Consider the following 26794-nt stretch of genomic DNA (forward strand, 5'->3'; position numbering starts at 1 on the left):
AGAAGAAGATGAAGGAGGAGGAGGAGGAGGGTAGCTAGAATTAAAAGTGCTTTAAGGTTTACAAATAATTTTGCATGCTATGTCATTTGATCCTAACAACAAAGAATGAAACTGAGGTAGGCAGAGGTTAAGTGACTTACCTATGGTCTCCTAGCTGCAAAGTTTTGGAGTCTACATTCAAACTCAGGCCTTCCTGAATCCAGGTCTAGTGTATCCCCTGTGCTACCTAGCTGCCATATACTGGGCCTTCATTACTTCAATCCATTTGCAACCCATGACAGTGCAATGCTTCTCCAGAGTTCATCACAATATAATGGCATTATGTTTCTGAGTAGTATATTTTAAAAAGACCTTTCTTAAGCTAAAACAAAGGGTATATCAAAAGTCTTAGTGTAACTTTAAGCTATCAAATGTTCAACTTTGTTTTGTAAGGGATCTTATTTGTTTAGCAATAATCAAAAATATTAAGCATCTACTGTGTGCACACCAGCAGGCTTATATGCTGAGGGTGACACAACGTCAGCTAAGATATGGTCACTACTCTCATGGACTTTGTATTCTAGTGGACAGGGGAGGTGAGGCATATATAGATTATGATAAATAGTATTACATAAAGTATTGAAGAGGTATATTAGAGACTTACAAAGCAAAGTAGTGTGTACGGTCACAGCAGGAAAGTAGGTGTCAGGGAAGATTTGGAGGAAGAAATGACATTTGACTCAATATTTTAATAATAAGGAGGAATCCCTTAGGCAATGTGTCAGCAAAGACATGGAGGTGGGAGAGCACAGTGTTGTATATTAGTTAGGCAGACAGTAGTCCAACTCTACTAGACCACATAGTGCATGGAGGAATACAACATGGAATAACAACTTAAAGATAGGGCAATTACAGAATGTGGAGGACATTGAAATTTAGGCAAAAAAAAATCCATTTGTAGCTAATAAGTATTCAGTTGTTGCCGATGACCAACTAATTTCTATCTCCAAAGTTAATGGACCTAAAGATATAGATGCCAGTGAAGACAAGAGAACTTCCTGACATTAAATCTAACAGATTAGCATCTCCTTTCCCAGAGAGCCATCAGAATCAGGTTGCAAGCCATCTGTCTAGTATGATTAATAGCACTAATTCCTAGATGACAATCTAAGGATCCTCAACTCTGGGATTTCCTTATGGTCCTCCAATATCATTCTAGATGATATCTTAAAGGTTTGATAAAGAATATACGGATTTTGTAAATTTCTCACTGCGGAGTGCAAATATACTTAACTGTGGTTTTGAGAAAAACTAATCCATACTCTGAACTGAAAGACACAATATAAGCATAGCTATTTTCATTATTGATTCATTTTCTTGGCAGAGTTGGTAAGGCAGAAAACCAAAACAAGAAGGCCGAAGTCTGGGCTTTCTCAGAACCAATGTGTATTCCTTTCTATGGTGCATCCCCCATTGCATCAAGGATATCAGGCATCACATTTTCAAGATTAGCTTTCTTTTTTTTCCCTTAAAAAGACAGTTTTCAGAGACATCCAAAATCCTGATTAAATGGTAATGTGTTACTGCAGTTGTTGCATTCTGCATGTCTAGTCGATGTAGTTACATATATTTGAACAAAGGTCCCTTTGATTAGGAAGGATATGTGTATTTGAGTTAATGAAAGCAGACCACAAGATTCAAATCCCTAAGGAATGGGAAACAAAATAGTCTTTTAACCTGATTCTTTAGACCAAAAATAAATTCACCAACAAATATTTATTGCAAGAATTCTCTGCACACAGCCTTTGATTAGGCTACTCCTCTGTTCAAAAAGTCCAATAGCTCCCCATTGTCTACAAATAAAACATTCAAAAATCTCAGTCCCGACATTTCAAAATTTCCCAGGATTTACCTCTACAACCTAAGCCTCTGCTCCAGGAAAACGCAATTACTCACTTTGGAAATAAATCTCCACACCTCACCCTCTTCCCATCCACCCATCCTCAATGCCCTTTTTTTCCCATAGTGACACTTTTAATCATGTGGTTGTAGCTACATTGAGTTCTCTCCCTAGTGATTGATATTGGCCCATCTAGAGTTTAAATAGTCTCAAGTCCAGGTCAGATTGCATTTCCTCCATGAAGCCATCCCCGGCTGTCCCAGTATGAAGTGAGAGCTTTCTCCTCTGAACTCTTAGAGGACTGATTGTATCATTCATTTGACAATTAAGCATACACAACTATTCTACTGTTAATGAGAATTCTTCTATTTTATTTGTTTGTATCATATCCTGCCACAGTCCCTAACGGTGAAATGTACGTAGTAAGAGCTCAATAAATATTGATTTTATTTGACTTATTCTTCTACAGAAGGAGTTTAAGTTAAGATAGACAAGAGAGGCAGTGTGACATATTAGAATGAGCCATGGCCTTGAAGTCTAGAAAACTTGGGTTCAAAATCTGCCTGAGATACTTTCTTTTTGCATGACCAAGAGCAAGACACTTAATCTCTCTCTACCTCAGTTTCATCATCTATAAAATGGAAATAATAATTGCTTCCGCTTCACAGAGTGTTTGTCAGGATCAGATGAGATAACATAGGCAATTCTCCTTGTAAACCATAAAGTACAGTAAAAAAAAGTTTTCTATCATCATTTTTATATATAAACACCATTGTTTACAGACATACTTGGAACAAGTAAGAAAATAATATTCTCATGTTATATGGATAAAGTGAAATAATATATGTAAAGTGCTTCAAAAATTAGAAATGCCATATAAATGCTTTACATTATTATTAGAATTCAAATTCAAATTGCGTCAAAACTTAATTATAGTTTTATTATGTTAGTTTCTTCTAAACAGGCAATTATATCTGTATAGAACATTAATTGCATTAACTCCAAATAGATAGATGTAATTACCTGTATAAAAAAGCATTACTTTCCTCTGACCTATTAAATTTCAGTCATGCTTTTGGGAGAGTTCATTTTGTAAGTAATTTCAAATCTTTATTCTGTTGAAATGTGCTTATCAATCACTGAGCTCCAATGCATTTTGAGATTAACGTGCTTTCTACCATATATCACTATAAAAACAAGAAATAGATAGAATGATCTGATTTTTTTTTTTCCTAATGTAACCAGATATTATATTTTGAGGGTACTGGTGCTTCTGTGAATTTCATTGGGTAAGTTTCATTTGCACTTAAAAGGACTTCAAAAAAGGAAAGACAGGTATTTGAATAGTTCTTTCAAGAACAGCTTATACCATTTTTCGCATATATTCAGCCTATATGTATGTGTGTGTGTATGTGTGTGTATATATACATTAAATGCAGTAGGCTGTTTATTACATTCATTCTTTATTCACATTCTATTTAACTCTTTGGAATATGCCATGATGGAGTTCCCCGGAAGGGTAATCTGTGCCGTAGGGAGGATATATTCATTACTAGAACTGATGGTGGCTAATATCCTTATTGGCAAGCAATATAAAGTGGCCTCTTTTTGCTTTGAGACTTGTAATTCTTCGTGCTTTTTATTTTATTTTATTTTTGTGCCAGTTTGATACAGAACAAAATTGAGAAAGTTCACTGAAGAGTCCGTCCTTACTGGCCTCTCTCCCTTGTAATGTTTATTTCTCCTTATGAGAAATATTTTCTACAGATACCCTGATATTTGTCATATTTCTCTATTTAATTTTTTTTATTTGGCCTAAGTACATTACTTCACTTTCCACCTTGTAAAAGGAAAAGTTCTTGAAGCATAGAGTAGTTATAATTTCTCCGAAAATTCACAAGTTCCACAGTATTCTTATGTTATCAGTCATCTTTTGACAAAGTAAAGCAGTACATATACATTTGTTTATGTATTCAACAGATAAAAAGTTACCCAACACCTCCCTCCCTCACTGCCTCTCTCCCATTGTTAGTGTTCAAATGTTGCTTTTTGCCAACTACTTCTACTGTTCCCTACCTTTAGTATAGCTTAGAAAAGAGTCCATGAATGTATTTTATATTCATTAGATATCTACAGTTTCCAGAGAATTGGGAAGGGGGAAGGTCAGGGAAAGATACACAGATCTAAGAGCTAACCAGCAGCCAGGAAGCTCCCCTGGCTGGTCCACACCTGCAGCAACATCAGAAATGCTTTGAAGACTTTGGCTAAACATTCTGCTGTGTGACTGAGCATCCATGCAGCCAAGATCCATGACCTTGAGTGCAGCAGATCTTTTCTGCTGAATATGATCTTATCCCAAGACAAGTCAAGTTATTCTTCCCAATAGCCAGAAAAGCCTCCAAACTTTCAAAACCCAGCACTGTCAGAGGTGCCCTGAATCTGACACAATGACCAGCAGCATAGTGATGGAGCAAAATTTCCCAGCAGCTTAAAAGCGGCCCCTCTAAACAGTATTTTGCACAGAGTCCTATTTTGCCCAAGCTTCATTGCCAAGGACAAAAAGCAGTCAAAATAGAGTCAAGGGAGGCCAAGGGGCGCCTCGTAGGCCCTCAGAGTGATCATAGCTGGCAGTAGGTTTAAAAGAATCTATTCATTTGAGAAAGAAACAGGGAGCCTGACAGCATCAAATCATTTAAACCTTGACGTTTCCCCAGGCCTTCGTATTTTCTCCTTCCACCATTCCACTAGCCAGCTCTTTAATTAGGAAAACAATTAATAGAACAGAAAAAAACCAGAAAGTCACTCTTTATTTTAAAGTAAAATATCTGAAAATAGAACATGAAGAAGTTGAAGGAGGGAAACAAGGCCTTTAATGAAGCCTTCTCATCAATATTTTGGCTTCCTTAAATCTAAATGACTATTGCTTATTGAAGACCATCCACTAGGCTAGTATGTTTGTATGTTTACAGGAAGAGGGAAGGTTGGCTTAACTTACTGAAGTTTCAATTCCCAGAAAAAAGATGTATCAAATTGTCACAGAGATGGGTCCATGAGCCAGCCCTGGTAGGAAATAAACAAGTCAAAACTTACATGCTGATCAGTAGCATGATCAGGCTCTTTAGTAATTGCAGCACTTCTAGCCTGGGAAGGAGAGTGAAGTCTCTTCTGAAAAAAAAGGAAAGGAGGGAAGAAAGGAAGGAAGGAAGAAAGGAAGGAAGGAAGGAAGGAAGGAAGGAAGGAAGGAAGGAAGGAAGAAAGGAAGGAAGGAAAAAAGAAAGAAAAAGAAAGAAAGAAAGGAAGAGAGAAAGAAAGAAAGAAGGGAGTGGGGAGAGAGAGAGAGGAAGGAAGGAAGGTAGAAGGGAGGGAGGAATTAAAGGAAGAAAGGAAGGAAGGGAGGGAGGAAGGAAGGAAGAAATATTCTTGTGAAGGTACCTAAAGACTGTGGAGAGAAATACTCTGGATGATACTTGAATAAGGATCAATAGAGGTCTGGCTTCTGCTTGAAAACATAAAGTGAAGGGGCACCTTCCACCTTGTGTAGTACATTCCTTTTTGGGACAGCTTAAATTTTCCATAGTTGTGTCCTTACCTATCTGCCTCTGTGCCCAACATAATTTTGTGTGTGTATTAATGGTGAATACATGTTATAACTAGTGTTCAAACTCCAGCAAATGTTCACTCTCAAGAAGGCAAAAAAAATGTGGAGTTTTTTGTTTTTTTTTTTACTGATGTCCCATGATTTAATCTGTGCAGGGAACTCTGAGATTATAAATACCTTTCATTAATACAGATAGGCCCTGAATCTATAATTCTATTTTTAGAGTTGTCAGGACCTCAGGAGATTAAGTAATTCATCCTGGTCACAGAACTAATATTTGGCCAAGACATGACCTTATCCTAAGTCTTTCTGATTACAAGACCAGTACTCTAGCCACACTATTATCATAATTAAAAAATAACAGAGAACAACAATGGTTTTACATTAAATACATGAACATCATTATCTAAATGCAGACTTATTTTTGCAAGATTTCCTATTAGCCAAATATTAACCTTCAGCCAAAATAAATACATTTTATCAATACCAGATTATAACTTTAGCTTCCACATCTATAAAATGAGTATGTTGGAATAAATGGATCTCTATCATGCTATGATACCTCAACAGATTTGAAATCTTATCAGTATAGGTTATATCCTCCAACAATGCAGCTAGTAATACATCCATGCCTTCTCATACTGCACAGTTTTTGTCATTGTCCTACCATAAATCCATAGAAGATTGACCTATAATGACCTAGGCCTTCTTCTGGGCTTTTTAATATTTTGTGGGTTCCATATATTCCAGTGAAGTTATCCATTTGTCATTGTCACTATATGATCAATCTATCTCCCACTTTCATCACATGTGACCCTGATAACATATTTTACCTCTCATCCCCAAAGCCTGACTGGTAATACCTAATAACCTATTCAACATACTTATGCCTAGCATACATGCCTACATTAACACTGTTATCAATTAAAAATGTCCTTTGAGAAGCACATAATCTTTAAGTGGGATTGGAGTTAAAGTCATGAATTGTAATAATAGAAAGCACAGATGCTTCCAACAGTTAATGTGGGTGGGGAAAAAAAGCTCAACATAATTCTTAAATCTTGCCCATGTGTATATGTAGCTAGGGATAATTACCTCACTATGAGGATATAACTGGGCAAATAATTAACAGCATCCTGTAGCTGTTTGAGGGAAAGAGAAAGAGAGAATGTGAGCATTTCTCTCTCTCTCTCTCTCTCTCTCTCTCTCTCTCTCTCTCTCTCTCTCTCTCTCTGTCTTTTTCTCTCTCTGTGCATGTGTGTGCATGTGCTGCGTGTGTATGTGTTTTTTCCAAATATCAGTGCCAGTGGGTCTTATCTGTCTCATGTAAAAATTACCTCAAGGTGGTGTGTGTTGATGTCATAGGCTAGCTGTTAAACTGCCCTATTTCCTTCAAATGGAATATCTTTTTTACAAAACAGGAACCATGAAAAGAATAGCTTCTCAAGTAACATTGTAGAAACTGTATGATGTAATGCAAAAAGCGCTGCATGAAGAATTAGGACACATGAGGAGAGAGTCTGCGATCTGGTCCTCATCTTCTTTCACTGACATGCTGCTTCGTTACCTTGAACAAGTCACTTTATCCTATAGAAGAAAGAAAGAGCATGAATGAAATCATCTTTTAGAGTCTCTTCAATACCCAAAGTTCTAGGATTCCTTGTGTCTTTCTTGAGCAAGGGGGCAGACTACAGTACCAATATAACTATAAAATGGGTTGAATCATTGCTCCATCTAGTGTTGAATGAAGAAAAGATAGACATCCTGATATCAAATAAATTGGCTAACGTATCAACTCAACTGAGCCAGCATTTATGATGCATCTGTTATGTGTAGGCACTGTTCTAGACTGTGGAGGTACAACGGCAAAAACAAAAGAGACCTTGCCTTCAAGAAATTTACTTTCTACTGGAGTTTTCATTAAAACATTACATCTAGGACAAAAGGCAAATGTAAGGAATGGAAAATTGGAGTACACTCATTTAAAATATATACCTTTCAAAAGGTCAAAAGGATGCTCTAATTTCTAGAGGTGATACAATTGTTTCATATACTACACCATTCTAGAGGCAGGCTCGTCCATTCTTTCTGGAAGTATATGTATATGTATGCATATATGCATATGCACACATATATGTTTGTGTATGTATAATAGTGTTTATGCCATTCAAGGTTGAAGTATTTTGAGATATACTTTGTACTTATTTGCCAGGAGGAAACTTGTCCTTTAGCCTCAGGGAAAGGCTATTTTTGAAAATGTTTCATTGTGTAATAAAAGCACAGTGATCCACAAATCAACACTCTGCATTGCCTATTAGCATGGGTTCCTAGGACCTAAATTTGTATTTTAAATAAACAGAAAAGGAAAGTCTAACCTTGTGGAGGAATTGGGATTGGAAAGATGGGGGTGATATTCAGTTGAAATTGAATTAAAAGCTGTTCCAAAAGTGATCTCCCATTGCAGAATTTTAGTGCGTAAAGGAACCTTAGAGATTATCTAGTCCAACCCACTTATTTCTCATAGATAAGAAAACTTACATGCCTTGCCCAATGTCAGACAAGAAGTAAATGACATAGCTAGGACTAGAATTTGTATCTCCTAAATGCCAGTCTGGCATTCTTTGTTCAGCCTACCTTGAAGAGCTGAATCATGCCAACTGCTAATCAGTGTTGTGATAGAGTCATAAGTTTAAATTAATATAAGGCAGCCAAAATAACAGTTTAAAAGTTAGAGAAGTTAGGGTGTTATGCTTCTCATTTTGAAAGAAATATTTTTGTAGCAAAATTTATATATTAAATCATACTGCAATATTCCTTGTTAATATAGATGGATGTGGAAAGTACTTACCACTGCATAACTTTAACAGAAATGTTTTTGCAATAAATATTAATGCACTAAGCCTGCATTCTATGCATTCTGGGTGGGAGAGAGGAAAAGATAAAGCATTTTTTTTGAGAGTGAGGGAAAAGGAGAAAATTTTGGTTTTACAAATGAAGTTACACTGAAATCATAAAAAGAAACAATTCAGGTTGGTTAATATGGAAAAGTATTAGCTTGGTTTTGAATAGATTAATCACATATGACTAACTATGAGTTTGACCATGGACTAGTGCAGAGCCTAGCTATGATCAGAGAAGCTTCTTATCAGTTTGGCCACAGAATCATGAATTTTTTATCCACGGTCACTCCCGAAAACTTGAAAACTCACTTTATATATCGTATAGGCATCATGATGTCTATTGGTGAGCAATATCTATGAGAAAAATATCAAAGATACATAAGGTATGATTAAAAATGTATGGTAGTTCCTCATAAACCAATCAATTACCAAGCATTTATTAAACAACTACAGGGTGTTCCTAAAGTCTGGACACATAGGCAAAAATGCATATTTTCAAGAAATGAAATGAATGAAATTTTCAACAACATTTTATTTAATTGGAATATTACCAAATAACATCTTCAATATGATTTTCATCATTTGTGATACAAAGATTTATGTGCTTTGCAAGATTCATGTGAACTTGATGCAATAACTCCACATTGCCATCAATTTTAGCACATTCACTCTTTATGTGTTCAATCAAGTGTGTTAGTGTGTTGCATCTATGATTTTCATTGAGCACACTTTCTCCTTTAGCATACACCAGAAAAAGAATATGCTGGACAAGCCAGAGTGTTTGTTGAAATGGCCAGGGTAAATGCACAGTGGTAGGAGATGGAGTCTTTTGTGTGAGTGGGTCTGTATGAATAGATTATTGACTGTGGGGAAGTGCTTTATGAGGATCAAATACTGGAAATGTTGGAAGAGGCCAGGTTGTAAAGAGCTTCACATGAGAACCAATGGGATTAATATTTTATTACTATTGCCTATTGGATGAGCCCCTCAACTTTTCAGCTAGGAATTCTGGGCCTTTTGTCATCTGATCCCATATTGCTATTAAACCTATTAACTTGCTATTCCCTAGCATGTCCCTTCTAGGACAAGCCAGTAGAACTCTATTATCCTCTGGGTTTAATCTCTCTTCGCCTGCATCTCTCTCACCCTCCTCCTCATACTGTCACATTCTCGCCATATACCTAGACTGTTCCTACTACATAGATGCCTTTCTCTATCCTTTGTATACCTTGTACATAGTACAGAGCTTAGACCTGTGATTTCATTGATATAGAGAACCTCAGAGAGTGGACACTCTTGTACCAGAAGAGGTCAGTTCATTCTCTTCAATAAAAAGTCAGAGAGCTGCCTAGAGCAGTGAGAAGGTAATTGAATTGGTGGAAAATAACAGAGGTGTGTAACACTAGTTTTGTGACTCTGGACACATCACTTAATCCTGCTTGCCTCAGTTTCCTCATCTGGAAAATGAATTGAAGAAGGAAATTGTAAACCACTCCAGTATTTTAGCCAAGAAAACACACAATAGAGTCATGAAGTGTCATACATAACTTAAAAACAACTACAAAACAGAGATGGGATGAGAATTCAGGTCTTTTTGAACCAGAGACTAGTTTTCTATCTACTCTGCCAGTAGGTGTTTAATAATAAAACTGCTTCTTGAATATTAGATATGTTAAACCCAGTAGTTTCTTTAGGATTTAATTCTAGAGTCTTCTTATCTGTGGAACCTTTCTTTACAGGTGCAGCACATCAATGACCACTTTTGTTTATATTATTTTACCAGAAAAAAAATGATTCGTTCAATGATCACTTACTAAGTGTCAGCTATATATCTCACATTAAAAATTGTTGCTGTATCATTCATACTTGTACATTTGATTTAATTCAGATATATGTCTTCTGTTTCTCTACCTACCAAGTTCATCCAGTGCAGTACAGTTGCTCAAATTTTTAAATTAGCTGAATTTGAAACCTCGGGGTCTAAGATATTGAAATAAAATTGCAAGAATAAACATTTAACATTTAACATTTAAAGACAGAAGGGACCATGAAGCTTATATATTTAAACAGTATCATTTTCTAGATGAGAAGACTAAAACCCCAAAAGAATGACCATATGTATTTCAAATCACATGGCTAGTTAGTTAGAGAGACATCTAGGTATATTCTTAGAGAGTTTTTGTATCGACTAAATGAAGCAGTTAAATTTTTACCATCTTAATATGCATGGCATTTTAGATGGGAGTGCCTATTAGTGAGCATTGTGACTGGCTTTTCCTGAGTAAGTGTTTCTAGTATTTATTAGCATAGTCTTGTAGGCTTGTAGACTTCCTTCTAAAATGAACTAAATTTGAGGTGGAAAAAGGAAGATGAATAATCATTTCAGTCAGATTATACCTAGTGCTAAATGTGATGAAACACACTTAAGTAAACAGAAAATATAACATCATGGAAACCATTAATTTTCCCATGTTTATATCAGTGTTATAGAGGAACAGCTGTGTCACCCTCGAAGGAACAGAGCGGCACCTTTCCTTACTATAATATGAAAAAGGACTTTTTAATGATTAGAGATAACCAACACAAATGATCATTGACAATTATGTAGAACGTTGTATATGTTATATGACTTGAACTTCATAATTGTCATGAACCACATTTAATTTATGGAAAAACTTGGGCTCAGGTAAAGTGATGTGCCCAATGTCACACAGATAGTAAATATCAGAGAAGGGTATTTGAATTTATGTCCTCCTTACCATATATTGGCAAGCATTCCAAGTGGCAGGATCATTATACTTCCAGACTGGGTAAGATTGGAAGACCCAGAGAGGAGGAGCAAGAGAAGGAGGAAAAAGAGGAGGAGGAGGAAGAAGAACTGAAGGAGGTTAATAGGAATGAGAGGAGAAGAGGCAGAGGAATAAGAAGGAAGAAGAAGAAGAGGAGGAGGAGGAGGAAGGATGTGAAGAAAGGAAGGAAGGAATTTGGAATAAGGATGGATTTAGAATAGGGAATGAGTTTCATTTTGCCCATGTTGAGTTTTGAGATGCAAACAGTATGGGAGGTGGAGGTATTCAGCAAGTAATTCCAGGACAGAGGACAGATTTGGACTTGGGTACAAGTTACCTAGAGATGATAAATAAAACCACAGGAGCTGATGAGATCAGCATAGGAGAGTACAAAGAAACAGGACAAATAAGCTCAGAAGAGAGGCTTAGGAGGCATCCTTTCTTAGAGAGTGACGTATAAATGATGAACCAGGTGAGAATAATGTCACAGATGCTAAGGGAGAGTATCCAGAAGAAAGTCACAAATGTTTTTGAAATATAAAAGACATTAAGTAGGACAAGTTAAATGGAAAAATGACATTAATTCTACTGTTAAGAGATCAATAACCTCAAAACAATTGAACATGAATGTTTAGTAAATATAAAACACAAGCTTGGCTTCAAAGAAGCAATATGAGATCACTCTCCATTATTCTTTTTCAGAGATCTTGGGAGAGGTGGGAGATGGAGAGTCCATGGCAGCAGGACATTGTACATAGCATTGAGTTTTTATCTATTGATCAGTTTTGCTGAATTTTTCTTCTCTTTTTATTTTTTTAAAAACTTTTAAAATTATTTGTTATAAGGAATGACTCTCTGGGAGGGCAAAGTTAGAGGGATACCAGGAAAACAATTAGCCTGTATTAAAACAAATAATAATGATAATAAAATCTGTTTTACAAAAGAAATCATTGAGAAACAAATCAGTAAGAAAGAATCTGAGCAGTTCAGAAGAGAGATTGTAAAAGGCCGAAAGTTGGTAAGAAAATGAAAGCAGTGTGGTGAGTAGACAGCTCTTTGTAGGTATAGGGAAGTGAAAGGGAGGCGAGATATAGGGCGTACATATTAAAACTTAATTGTCAATCACAAGTCTTCACTGAAAAATTGGGACTGATTCTTATTACTTGTTTGGCTTTCTTCACCTTTTCCCTGTCAAGAACAATAATTTAATGCAAAATTTTTTGTCTTGAATTCTTGATGTAGAGAGAGACAATGAAGGATGCGAAAACTGTTAACATTCTTAAAAGGCTTTTCTAAATATTAGTAAGCCAAGGCTCCGTGAACAGGATTTGATTAAAATTTTCTTTGTTTTAAAGTGATTCCTATTGAACTGGATCTTTCCCCCTCCCCTACCTACCTATTTGACTCTGAATCCATCCAATTGTCATCAGGCTAATCATTTTTGAAAATGTCTTCTCACATTAAGAATAATTTGCACTATTTTCAGTGTGTCCACTGTTAGCAACACGGACTGTTACAGTTTGAAGAAACCTTAGTGATCCTCTAGTCTAACCGCTTTGTTTTATAGATGAGAAAACTGAGATTCAAAGTGAGGGAACTGACTTGCCCAAGATAATAGAAATAACCAGAGAGTTCTGATGAGAACCCACTTTTTCTCACTCCCAGTAGGGTACTTTTTTCTGGTTTACTGCATGGTGTCTCTACTTGGCTCTAGTCAAAACATAACATCTTTTTAAGTAGTTGTCACTATAGGGACAACTCAGTGGTCATCAAGTCTAAACAGAGTGTGTGTTGCCTTAAAACCAATTGGTACAGAGGCAATCCCACATTTGGACTCATTTACTTCACAGATATTTTCAAAATGAAGACTGGCCATAAACAGGATTTCCATTAATCTTCTCTGCACAAATTTGCGCTGTTAGCATTTATTCCTCTATTAAATATTCATTCATTGGAATTCACCCATTCTGCTTCATAGGGCAGTGAATCTTTGGTAAACTCCTCAATTTCAAGAGCGTGTTATTATGCTGAATGTATCCTTGTGTTTTCCCCAGGTTGAAACATGTTAGAGTCCAGTACATTTGACCGCTCTTGTGGGTTTGTGCTTTGCATACTGTATCTGGGACTTCGATCCAAGGCAGGCCCAGAAGTGACAGTACTGTGTATTTGGTAAATCATAGTGTATTTAGCCATAAATCTCCCTTCATATTCTCATATCTAGGAGGGCTTTACTGGCCATCAGCCCAGGCAGCACAGCAGGTACCTGTGTGTTTTCCAACACCTGTGGTGATTTAAACAAATGCAAATTGATGCAAAATAGTGCTATGAAGTTTGGCCACTGGAGGTTTTGAACTTGTCATTCTTGGTATTTTGGAAAATGTGATCAGTTACAAAATTCATTTAAAGAACTCCTTTGCTCATTCATCTTGGGCCACTAATTTAGGAGGTTTTCATTGCTAACCAAGAGCATGGTAAAGATGTCTGAGAAATAAGGGGATTAAGATCCCTTGTAGTAGAGTTTCTTATTGAAAGTTATCCCCTTGCTTTGGACTGCCTGTCATGAATATCCAAGGCTGATGTTGAATTTGGGGCACTTGGTTTCTAGATAAATTTTCTTAAAGGATCAAGACAGTGACTTAGATTCCTGCAGGATACATTGCTTCTAGAACCTGGTGTCTCCCTTCAAATAAGAACAGCCCTCAGAACTCCAAGATTTATTTTGTACTCAGATCATATCTGAAGTTAAAGCCATTATCCCAACATGAGGCCTGGTCTGAAGACTAAGAAAGAGGTGAATTATGTGCCCTTTGTTACATATATTTGGAGGAGGAATATTATCTGCCTGCCACAGGAGGTAGATGTGGCACTGGCTACTAATTAGGGAAATCCCTAGCTAAGTTGAAGGGCAATCTTTGCCAGTGGCAGAGGAGGTAATGCTGGAGAAGGCAGAGAAAGAAATATAATCCATAGGTCAGGCCAAGGCTCAGTACTAGAATGACTTCCAGCCATTTCTATTCTACTATTTTTTATGGGCAGAGATTTAGAAATTAATTAATCAACGAGCCTTTATGAATTTCCTATGTTCCAAGCATTGTGCTGAGTACTAGATGATGAGAAAATGTGCCTTTTGGAGTTTATTGGGGAAAACAATATATGTACATATAATTATAGACAAAGTTAGGACAAGGCAATTCATAATGATACGCACTAACAGCTGGGATAATCAGGAAAGATTACATGTAGAAGTCGATACCTGAGCTGAACTTGGAGAAAGCTAGAAACTGTAAGGGGTAGCACTGAGGAAGGAGAATATTCCAAGTATAAGGGAAAGAGAGATAGAACATGTCATGTAAGTGAGATTAAGACTTCTCTGTATTAATTTTCTGCATAACCCCTTAGTATCATATCTCGAATATGTTTTTATTAAAATTAATTGATGACATAATGGCAACACTGACAGTACTATGTCATTTAAGATCCCACTGACCATCCCACCTGAGGCTGGAAAAAGCATCTAAAATATTGCTAAATTTTTGCCTGGGTTTTACTTTCTATAAAGTAAAAGGGAAACAAAATGTAATTATCACATAATGGAACTCTATACGATGAGGTAAAGCAAATAGGATCTTAAAATCAAGAACATACTAAAATTATCTATATATAATAAATATTATAATTTTCCAGATATAATAAATCAATCAACAGATATGAATCGAGTCCCAGCTAATGACAAGGCAAAGTAGATGAATTGAAGGCATATAATGGCATCAGACCCTGGGCAAAGTGAGGCATATTAATTGTTCTAGGTACCAAGATAGAGAGGGAGTAAGAGGAACTCGAAATTCCTGCATTCCTTTGGTATGTGTCATGGAAGCCACCCATTTCTGATGACCTGAACAGTCTTACCCTTTTTATTCCCTCTACTTCCCATAGTGGAGTTCCTAACCACAAAATCATCAATGCAATACAAACTCTTTATTAATAAATATCATTTATTTAGTTAGACTAATAATTGCTTGGACTGTATAAAGATGTTTTGGATCAAATCCTTACTAATTACCCCTGATTCAAAACACTATAGAATTATTCCTCATGCCCAACCTCCACCACTGTACATTCTAATTCCTATTTTTCCTTTTTTTTTGTTTTTTTTTAATGCATATATTTTTAAAGTTTTATGGGGGTGGAGAATATGTATTTACATAGTACCTACCGTGTACCAAGTACTGTGCTAAGCATTTTACAAATATTGTCTCGTCTGAACCTCACAACATCCCTGAGAATGGGAGAGCGAGGGCGGAGGGAGGGAGGGGGAGGGGGTGAGGGTGAAGGGAGAGCTGCTGTTACTCTACCACTTTACAATTGAGGAAATCAAGGCAAACGGAGCTTAAGTGACTTTCTAGTGTCAGGTAGGATTTGAACTCAGGTCTTCCTAACTCCAGGCTCAGCACCCTATCCACTGGGCTACCTAGTTACCACTGAAATAAACATTTCCAGATTGCCCCTACTTACTCCCTGTGAGCTCTCTAGTAACAAAGTAATTAAGCAAAACCAAGGATATAGTAACCTTATCTAAAAGTATATTCAACATGCGCATCCACAGCACTTCCCACCTCACTCTAAAGTGTTTTTTAAATTAATATCGGCTTATTTCCTCATACTTTTTCCTAAATAGGAAACAAATTCCTCATAAAAAAGATTGTGTTTCCTTGTTCTATTTTTCTTATTTAAAAAAAGACTTTTTGTTGTATGGGGTGTGTGTGTGTGTGTGTGTGTGTGTGTGTGTGTTAGTATATTCACACATGAGTGTTCCCTGCTCAGATTATGGCCCAATGGTTCTAATTTAACAATGTAATAGATGTGATTTGTGGGGTCAAATAGTTATTTACAATTTACCAAAATCTACAGTTGTGAACATGCTTGTGTTTTCCTAGTGTCTTCCTTTGTCCATTTGTGTACATCTGAGGTATAGAGGAAGGGGTTTAGGGTCTGGAATTACAGGGCCTACATTGGAATTCTAGCTCTGTTATTCACCTACTGTATGACTTTGGGTATGACATTTCATCTCTACACCTCAGTTTCCTCATCTGTAAATGAGGAAGTTAAATTAGATAATAGGCAAAGTCCCTCCTTATTCTAAGCCTATGATTAGCATCCTTTCATATTGCAGGAATCTTAAAATTGTAAGTGATTTTAAAATGTCAGAAAAACTAATGAAAATAAGACTTCTGCTGATGATATAAATTAAGCATTACAACAATAATTAAACCTTAAATCTGCATCTGTGCACAGAAACAGGATTTCAAACAAAGCCAATTTCATTTAACATTGATTAAGGTTATTAATAAACAATATTCCTTTGAAGTGCTTCAGGATTTCAGAAAGGTTAATAAAAAGAGTCAGTCTCCCTTATATGTGCAGGGAAGTGAACCATACATCCTATTTATTGGCCCAAACTTGAAAACATAATCGCTAGAAACCACGGTCATTTCTATGCCATGATCAATGATATATAGGTCATTATGTGTATATTTACATTCATAAATAGGTATGCATCTATATATTTTCTCCTATATTCCTATAATTCACATAAATATATGTGAGTTGGAAAATTCTCTACTCATTTGTTATAATGTGTAAGAATAGAGAATATACTCTACTCCTAGGCAGCTAGGTGGTACAATGGATAGCTTAATGGACAAATATACAAGAAGAACTGAGTTCAAGTTTGGCCTCAGACATTTACTAGTTATGTGATCCTAGGCAAGTCACTTAACTTTATCTGCCTTGGTTAAACCAACTGTAAAATGGGATAGTAATACCACTAATCTGTCAAGGTTGTTTCAAGGATTAGATGAAAAAATTTTCCTAAAGTGCTTAGAAAGCCTTAAAACACTATGTGAATTCTAGCTGTTATTTTTATCAACACATATATTATATAATATACAAACATGTAGATGCAATATGTATAAAAAGCAGCAATATATGTAATATATATAGTGTATATATGCATACATACATATATACACACATATATGTATACATAATGTATAAATATACAAGTTATCTCAAATGAGTAGAGTTTAATCTTTAAAGCCTTGCATTAAGACTTTTGGGACATGTATATTAGGATAGGAATATATTATAGACAAGATAAAAAATACATTAGAATAACAATATATTATATTAGAATAGGATCATAGTACACATATATGTATCAGAGTAGTGCTATAGATTAGATATAGATGTAAGTATTTGTAGTTGGTAGAGGTATAGGGAGAGAGAGAGAGAGACAGAGAGATTTTATATTTAATATATCTCTGAAAATGACACGGACATGAAACCGTATTCTAGATATTATACCTTCAAGTATGACACTGGTAACAGGATGCATGATTGTGACTCACTAATTTCAGAGAGACTCATCACCTTAAGATGGCTTCCATCAGATGAATTCTGTGGTAACTCATTTTCTTAAAAGTTCTTTCTGACAAGTATGCCCCATCCTAAGCTGAGTAACACAATTCTTAGCCAAGTTTCATGATTTGTGCATATTCATTCTGTTATCTAGAAATGTAGCCAGAACTGAAAGCAAGGCCTCATGATGTTCTGTGCACCCCATCATTTTTCTCCTATGACACAGTGACTTTAGAGATTATGCAATCAGTCATTTATAAACATACCTAGTATGTTTTGGGCACTGTGATTGTATAGATTTCTTGGTAGTACTATAGTGGATTTAGCGACAAGACTTTCAAAAGTATCACTTTGGAGTATATATCCTATTGTTCAAATGCAAGGTATCTTTCTCTTTGTTTAAACTTCTAAAGTACGGTTCTGTGCCAAGGTTTGAGTAGCCACAGCCAAGGCCTCACTAAGCAGGACTGCAACCAAGCATCCAAGAACTCATGGGCAGGAGGTATCTAAGATAGATCAGGGCAGATAATGGGTCAGGCCCATGGAATCAGATAAAGTGTGAAGGAACAAACGGGTCTCAAAAGTCAAAGCAAATAAGGATTTAGATTCCAGGAAAGCAAGTAGTTCAAAATAGAAACACTAGAAATTCAGCAAAAAATACTGAATGTGCGTGTACAAGGGCCTACTGACAATTAATCATAGTCAAAGGGATAAGTAGGGGCTTGCAGATTCATGCTGCTCCTAATTTGTGGTGGGTTCTAGATCGCTTCAGAGGGGATGTTATATGCTGCGTGCAATGCCGGACATGCAGCAAGGAACTGGTCCCAACCCATCTTGTCTCATTTCCCTTGGCCAAATTCCCTTATTGCCAAGGAAGATAAGAGAGCTAGTTTGCTTGATCAAGTCCTTTGGTTAAATTCACTCCATCCGAAGGCAGAGGCAGATCCTGCAAAAATTTTTGTTTTATCTGGTTTGTAGTCTGTGAGTACCACATGTTTGCTTTTGGGTTTGGAGAAGACTGAGTTGTGGAGAAAATGTTGAGACTTCATTTACATGATGATCCCCATGATGGTATGCTGGAATTCTTACCAGTCTCATAAAAGTTAGTACCACCATCTGTTATTCCAAAGCCAGGGACAGAGTAAAAATATCCAATAGATTCCAATAGGTATTCTCTAAGCAGCCTTTTTCCACCCAATAAAGAGAAATGTCCACGCTCTAAAAGATATGATTTTTACCTTGAGTATCAAATTTGTCTTCTCCCTCCCTTCCCTATTTCCTCATCCTGCCGATTTGTTATGGGTGTTCAGTGGTGCAAATATTTGATTCTCTACTGGAAAGATCTTTGAATACAAATGACTCACTGGAAATTAAAATGGAACATAAATGCCACAGGCTGGATGCTGCAAACACAGAGGAATCCACTGAAGCTAGCAGAGTAGAACCATCCAATATGTCTTGATGGTACCTGATTTGCACCCTGGAGGTATCACATGGGCAAGCTCTCTTGTCAGAGCTCTTGTAGTGATACTTTAAATTTAATTGAATTTTCAAGAATGTCAGTTTTTAGTCATTGTTTCTGATGGCTCAATATGTGAGGTTTCTTAAAAATACATGGCTATCTATTACTATGTGTATGATATGTCTGGTGACGTAAATATTAATTACACAAAGAGTTAATTTGAGTCCTGCTGATCCAGACTTCTTTTTTCTTTTCTTGTCTTCTCCCAGGAAAAGAAGAATATATTGCGACCTTCAAGGGATCAGAATACTTCTGCTATGACTTGTCCCAAAATCCCATACAAAGCAGCAGTGACGAAATAACCCTGTCATTTAAAACTCTTCAGAGGAATGGACTGATGCTTCACACAGGGAAATCAGCTGATTATGTCAATCTTGCCTTGAAAAATGGAGCCGTCTCCCTGGTCATTAATTTGGGATCAGGGGCCTTTGAAGCGCTTGTGGAACCTGTGAATGGAAAGTTTAATGACAATGCCTGGCATGATGTGAAAGTAACCAGGAATCTGCGTCAGGTAACAGTACAATGGATAAGACTAACTGACTTTGTTTCCTGCTACAGCTGTCTGTGTGGTACCTTAAAACCTAACAACATGATACTAGACTTGTGGTTTTCACTTACAAATTAGCTTTTTAAAAATTATTATTATTTCTACCAAGATGGATCTCCCTGCCATACTTGAGCAGGGGCATATCTAGAAAGTTCTGGGGCCCAGAGGCTGTTTTATGCAGGGGGATAATTGCAGTTTCTGAGGGGGCTTCAGGGATCGCTCAGTAATTTCCCAACTCTGGTTTTTGTGATGGTGTGTTTTTTTTTGGTATTGTTGTTTGTTGTTGTGTTAACAGTTCCATGGGGATCATCATGAAGCATGCACATTGGGGTCATTGAAACTCAGTTCCTTTTTTTGTAATCAGAGAACTGGTTTTACAAACGGTTAGGTTTGGAGTCGGGGTGGAGGGTGTGTGTTTTTATTCCCTTTCACTTTTTTCTCTATCCTCCAAAAGTGGGAGAGAAATCAGACAGATGTCCTGAAGCATGAATCTGGGGTTTTGCATATGGCCCAGTACTATTCCTTTGGGGATTTTTTCTTTTTCCCCCTCTAAATGAAACCCCCACACAAACCAGTGGCCTGTTTAATTGATTTTGTCTTTGATGGTATCTCCCCAAATATATTAGATCCTAGAAAAACTATAAATTTCTTGGTTTAGCTATGGGTCCATATATACTGTATATTTATCTCAAAGGCACAAAAATACAGTATATGCCATATATAGTATATGATCAGATTAACATTAAATGGTATGTTTATATATTACTATGCAATCATTTTTGGTTACCATCTGATATTTTACATATATTAAAATGTATCATTTTGTTAAGTGTTGACAGTGACTATTTTCTGCCATACATGCCTCTTTTAAACTAATATCCTTTAACATATTTGTTGTTTCTCTAAACAGTTGCAGATTGACTGGATTATCTCTGGTTTTCCTTTACTAAAACAGCCGTCTGTTTCTGAGCTGTTAACTGTCTAACCTTTTCTCTCTACTTCTTTAAAACAAAACAAAACAAAACAAGGACTTAAGTATATGAGCTAGGGAAACAGGAACATCTTTAGGGATATAGTGTTGTTTTAGATAAGGCAGAGAAGTCCACCCAAAGTGATTTTGAGTCCCAAACGTCTTTAAGATGTCTTCTGTCCGTGCATGGGTAGGGTCCCAGCATGCGTCATACTGCCCTGGGAGATTTCACAGCCGGTGATGCAGTCATAGCAAAGGTTCCTTACTATTCCCATCTCTTTGGTTCATGTACTGTTTCTCAGATGCCAACCAAGAGATCCAAGACACCACGAGAGAGAAGCAGCAAAGAGAAATGGGGTTGGGGGCACCAGCTTTCTAGATCTGCCTTTGCTCAGGTTACCCACCAAAACAGTAAATTGGCAGCTCAAAGGAAAACTGTCCTTTTACAGTTGGGGTGCATGTGTGGCAGGGCAGATACAAAATTCCATTCTACTCATTCTATGTATCAGGATCTTTGCTTTGTTTCATTGCAGTAAACTGTGATCCTAAAGTCCATCAATATGACCGAAAGAAGTTTTGGAGTTGAGGAGGATTCCTTGTATGCAGTAAAATTGAGTACTAGGGCATTGCCAACCAATTCCTACTGATTTGCTGGGGGAGGGGAGGGTGGGGGAGGGGTCATTTGGGGACCCTAGGGCAAGCAGTGGTCAGCTGATGAGCTTTAGGCCTTTGGATCCCTCTAGCCATTTTAAATATCTGTCAGTTGTATTCAGTGGAAGGAGGATGGAGGGAACATTGCATTGCCATATGTCTGTTTCTGTTAAGGAGCGAGTTTATGAACTTCAATCTCAGGACAAATCTTATTGCTGTAACCTCTGTGGGAGGCCTATTTGTTAGTCTGCTTTTTTCTTGTAAGATTTTTTTGCCCTTTTTCTATGTTACTAACATGCTTAATAACTAACATGCCATTCATGGAATGTTTCATTCTACTAACCGTTACCTTAATCAAAAAATGTACTAACATGGTAGAGACCATCATATTTTTTAAGTAACAATCGTTATTCTGTTCACAGTTTTTAATTTCCTTTCTCCCCCCTTCTCCACAAAGCACTCAGGCATTGGACACGCTATGGTAAACAAACTACATTGTTCGGTAGATATCATTCTAATTGTTTCTTATTTTGGGTTTGCCGTGTGTTTTCTTTCTTTCTTTTAACTGTAGACATCATTAACAAAAGAGGAACTGCGGTTGGTACTCTTCTGCTTACTTTGGACTCCTTCTTTCCATCTGTTGTCGACCTCCTTATTTTTTTTCCTGTTCCTGTCAACTTCTGTTTTCCAACTCACCTGTAGGGGCATCGTTAACGTTTCGAACGTTTGCATCCAGCTGTGGTTAACGAGGGATAAGACTAAAATGGTGGCTGGCCCAAGTGACCGCAGGCTTAGCCAGTTTCTAACCATTCATAATGCATGGCATGAAGATTTGGTTTGGGAATGATGGAGATGCCATGACCATTCATCTTTCCGTCATCACAAAGCAATTTTGTTCCTTTGGTTCTCCCTGTTTTCATTTCTTTTCCTTTTCTGAACTGTACTGTACCTCAAGCATGTGCACATCAGCGTGGGCCGCTTCCACTGGTTGATTTGCTTCCTTTTTTTCTTTGGCATGAAGGTAGACACTTGCATGCGAAACAGCTGCTGCTCTATAGTGCAAATAGTGGTGTCGCTGGATATAGCTTGCGCCCTTTATGTTAACAAGGTGCACGTTGTGATTAGTCAATGACAGACAACTAAACTTTACTAATATGTACACCAGCAAAACTAACCTAGGAAGCATTTTACTAACACCATTTTTGTGTCTGCTAAATAACTTTTTAAGTTGCAACTAGGGACTATGCTGACACTAGTTCGATAATCAGCTAAGTCTTTAACTAGCTTAGATCTTATAGGGATAGTTGACTAGAATCCAAGACTAAACCTCAAACAGACATGAAAATGGGTTCCGCCATAGGTCTCCAAAAACAAACAAATAAACAAATGAGAACAAAAAATGAACAAAAAGCAAAAAAAGCAAAAAACAAAAAAAAGAACAAAAAGTCAAAAGCAAAAACAAAAACAAAAACAAAAAAACACAAAACAGGCATACCCCAGGATTGCAGTATCTAGGTCTGAGTATAGCGTGTCCTTTCCCTGTGCTTTGTTATCTAGGTGACAATATCAGTGGATGGAATTCTTACCACAACGGGCTACACCCAAGAAGACTATACCATGCTGGGTTCTGATGACTTTTTCTATGTTGGAGGCAGTCCCAGCACAGCAGACCTCCCAGGGTCACCAGTCAGTAACAACTTTATGGGCTGCCTCAAGGAGGTAAATATCACCCATCACTCACATTGTCACTGATTCATTATCTCATTATTACAGGAACCGGAAATAAAAGTGTCTTTACTGAAGAATGTTTGACAAATGATGTTTCCTGAGGTCAATGTCACAAACTCAAATGCCATTTAGTATGGTGCTTATGTGGGATCAGGGGGAGAGATATAAAGTTGTTAAGGAAATGTGTATGAGCTCTTCCCTTCAGGAACTTGTATGTAATTCACAATTATAGTATTTGGGGCAGCAGTGTATTGGTTATGAAAGAAAAGAGAGCGAAGTGAGATAACAGTGTGAGTGGTCAGCAAAATGTCAGGCTCATTTCCACTAATATGCCTTAGGTAAGGCTGTTACCTAGCAGCACAGTGACTTCTAATAGCATTACTCTTCAAGGATGAGAAGGAGGAGGGGGGAAGAAAGTGAAAAAGGCAGGTTGGTACAACATAGAGACTATTAGAAATACCATCAAGCAATTTAGTTATATTTGTACATGCAAAATATAACATGGGGACAGATAAATTCATAGCTATTTGTTTACATGTATGCATAACACTGGTTTATGCCTCCCTTAAAAATCAGTCAGGCTGTTAACTATCCATCCCCTCACCCTACAGAGTCAGAGTATTGTTGTAGCCCCTGACAATGAGTATTGTTAGAGGGTGGAAAATGTGCTACTATAATAAAAATAATTTTTAATGAACATTTTTCTTTTTTCATCAGTCTGATTTCATTCAGACCTGTCCTTTTTTCGTCTAGTTCCTAGAATGAGAGGGCCCTGTGTGATTGTGTAGTGAATATTTGACTATGTGTACTTTGACAGTTTCAAGTTTGGTGATTTTGAGCTTGTGGGTGACTCTATCTTGTTGCCATCTGTGTACAATAAGGCTTGTTCAGAGGGAAAATATTTCTATGTGAAATTGAATCAGTGAGGGATAGGAGGGATGTTTCTGAAGGATGAACAGCAAAAATATTGGTCCAGATGCAATCATAGCTACAGACAGAAATCTCCTGCCCTGAGTCATTTCTGCTATTTTACATTCACAATATTCTTTTCTGTTGTCTTCTGAAAGCTGTAGCTTTATGAGAAGCAACTCTGGGGATCTTCAAAATGGCATAAGTTCAACAAGAACAAAGGAATTCATTTCTCTAAGGTGAACTCCAGACACAAACTCGAAATACTATTCTAATTACAAATTCTAGTGTGGATTGTCGCCTGAGTGTCTACTACGTAGCATGACTGATGGATTTTTAATCAGATGACCTAGGTTCTGCTCATGGCTCTTAATCTTGTTTCCTTGCCTATAAAAGGAAGCAATTGAATGAGATGACCTTTCACTTCTAAATCTATGGTCTTATGTGCTAGCACTGAGCCTGGTATTATAGGAGATAGTAAAATAAACAAAGAGATCTGCACATGGTTATGGATCATGCCCTGAAGAAATTTATGTTATTTGGGAAGAGAAAATATTAACAATCCTAATTTAATCATAGAATGATATTCAACTACATATTGATGGACTACATCATATGACAAATCCATTGAAATTAACAAAGGTATTGTTTTAGTTTGGCCTTAGAGAAAGAGAAAGAATTTAATGGATAGAGTAGAATAAGGTTACTTTTGATGAATAATGAATGAAAAACATGGGAGGGGCATGGTTTAGATACATTCAAACAGGTTATAACAACCTGTCTTCCTGAACAACTAAAACCACACCTGGCCTATCTCTTCATTCATCTTAACTTCTCACTGACTTGAATCCAGATATCTTTACTTTCTTGTTTATCCATTTACCTTACTATAACATAGCGGTACAGAGTCAAATTTGAACGGTGGAGCAGTGAGAATCCCTGGCAGGAATAAGGCTAGACATTTAATGGGAACCTCCCACAGGAATATCATTAATGATGAATAAGAAGATATGGGGATTATCTTCCTGTACATCTTAATCTACCACTAATGCAACCAAATCATAGTGTGATCTTGGGCAAATCATTTAACTCCTCTGCATTTCAGTTGTTTCTTCTGTAATATGATGGGACTCTCACAGAGTCTAAGAATCAATGATTTCAGTTGACCATACTATGTATTATAAAAACCACAGGTGCATCTTTCGCTCTCAAAAAAGAGCACTTAAATCAATCAGCTGGATTTCGCTACACTGATGATACCATCAGAACAAATGTTGTTTCTCTGTCTCTACTATTTACGTTTTTATATAGCAAGACAACAAGTAACTGGCTTGACCTGTTATAATCAAAATAATTCTAAATCCATTCTGTTTCCATGTGTTGACATAGGCTTGTTAACCAGGGTCTTTTTACATTTTTTTTTGTTATTCTTCCTTTTTGTCCAGTCACCCATAAACTCTGGCAGACTTACAAATACAAGATAGACCAAGCAATGAACGAAGAAGTGTGCCCTATTAGCAGAGACCATCGTATCGATTATTTCCACAACCACACAATGAAATACATCTGTGTCCTCTGCAGATTTAGGATTTAAAAAAAGAAAGAAGGAAGGAATGAAACCACTCCTCTTTATTGACCATGCACATTCAATTTCTCTCTCTCTTATCAACTCTGCCAAATGTTAGCAGCCAGCTCCACCTACTTTCTCTTTGACTTCTGTAATTGGCTTCATGTAACTCCCTCCTGTCCTGTCAAGGATAGGTACAGGAGCTGCAATTGCCCAATAGATCAAAACATGGGACAATTTCATAACTCTTTGATCCTGGGCAATTTCCATCCCTGTCTGACTTTAGTCTATTTAGAAACCCCCAGTCTTCCTTAACTTTAAGCCTAAGCATGGAATAAAACCTCAATAAGGTATCATGGATTTGAAGTTAAATTCATATTCGTTCAGATGTGTGAGCTTTGTAAAGTTACTAAAGAAAAAGAAAGGGAAGAGACGTGATTTCTTTTAAAGGAAAAGGTTTCTATGACATGAACTTTATAACAAAGCATTTATAATTCTGATATCATCCCTCTTAGCTTGCACAGTTAAAATCATGTCTGTTTGGAGGTGAATCCAGTTTTAGCTTTTCTTTCTTTCTTTTTTTTCTAAACTCCAATTAGGCCACATTGCAGAATCTATGAAAAGTGCCTTTTGACTTCCAATGAACCAGCAAACGCATTTATTTCAGGTTATGTGGGTCTGTACCATATTCCCGTTTGATTTTCAGTCTGGAAACAGTGTCTGACCTTTGTAGGGAATTTTTCTAATAAGTCTTATCTAAGAAGAGGCTGAATTACAAAGAAAAGAGCAAAGGCATTGGAGTCAAAGTGTATTAGAGTTTGAATCCTTCTGCTTTTCTCTTCCTCTGTGACCCTGGTCAAATCACATTTCCTTAGGTCTCGTCCAGCTTCCTCATCTATGAGGGTTTAGACTACATGGCCTCTGTAATCCTTCCAGTTCTATGTCTATAGCCCAATGATTGGTAATTTAATGTATGGTTCTGTTCCTGTTCGAAAAGGTGGTAATCTTTTCATATTGGGATAGAAACATGGTATTATGGAAGCAGAAGCAGTCTGAGAATCAGAAGACATGAGTGTGAATCTGTCTTTGCAACCTACTTTAAAAAACCACTACATCACTAGGACTCCAGTTCTGTCTTCTTTAAAATTAAGTGGTTAGACAAGATGACATCTATAGTCTCTTGCAGTTCTGACATTTTGATATTCTGAAATCCATTTACTAAAGTAGACATTAATTTAAGAGAACTACCACATATCATTGACACTTTAGTTTACACCTTTATCTTTTTAAGGTTTAGGGATTAAAAGTAAATCATTG

At 36.8% G+C, this 26794-nt stretch overlaps 1 protein-coding gene across 8 annotated transcripts in view; it reads left to right on the forward strand.

Moving 5' to 3' along the window:
* The window catches only part of NRXN1 (neurexin 1), a 1448730-nt gene that overhangs the window by 496306 nt on the left and 925630 nt on the right, over window positions 1-26794 (forward strand). For 5 of the 8 annotated variants that reach the window (XM_036751791.1, XM_036751793.1, XM_036751799.1 and 2 more), the window contains exons 6-8: window positions 19315-19616; window positions 21731-21775; window positions 22831-22992. In XM_036751791.1, the coding sequence (XP_036607686.1) occupies window positions 19315-19616; window positions 21731-21775; window positions 22831-22992 (509 nt within the window). The remainder of the gene's footprint in view (window positions 1-19314; window positions 19617-21730; window positions 21776-22830; window positions 22993-26794) is intronic. The other 3 variants (XM_036751795.1, XM_036751794.1, XM_036751797.1) reach the window with 1 other exon arrangement.

The sequence above is a fragment of the Trichosurus vulpecula genome, chromosome 3, assembly GCF_011100635.1.
Source record: "Trichosurus vulpecula isolate mTriVul1 chromosome 3, mTriVul1.pri, whole genome shotgun sequence".
Lineage (NCBI taxonomy): Eukaryota > Metazoa > Chordata > Mammalia > Diprotodontia > Phalangeridae > Trichosurus > Trichosurus vulpecula.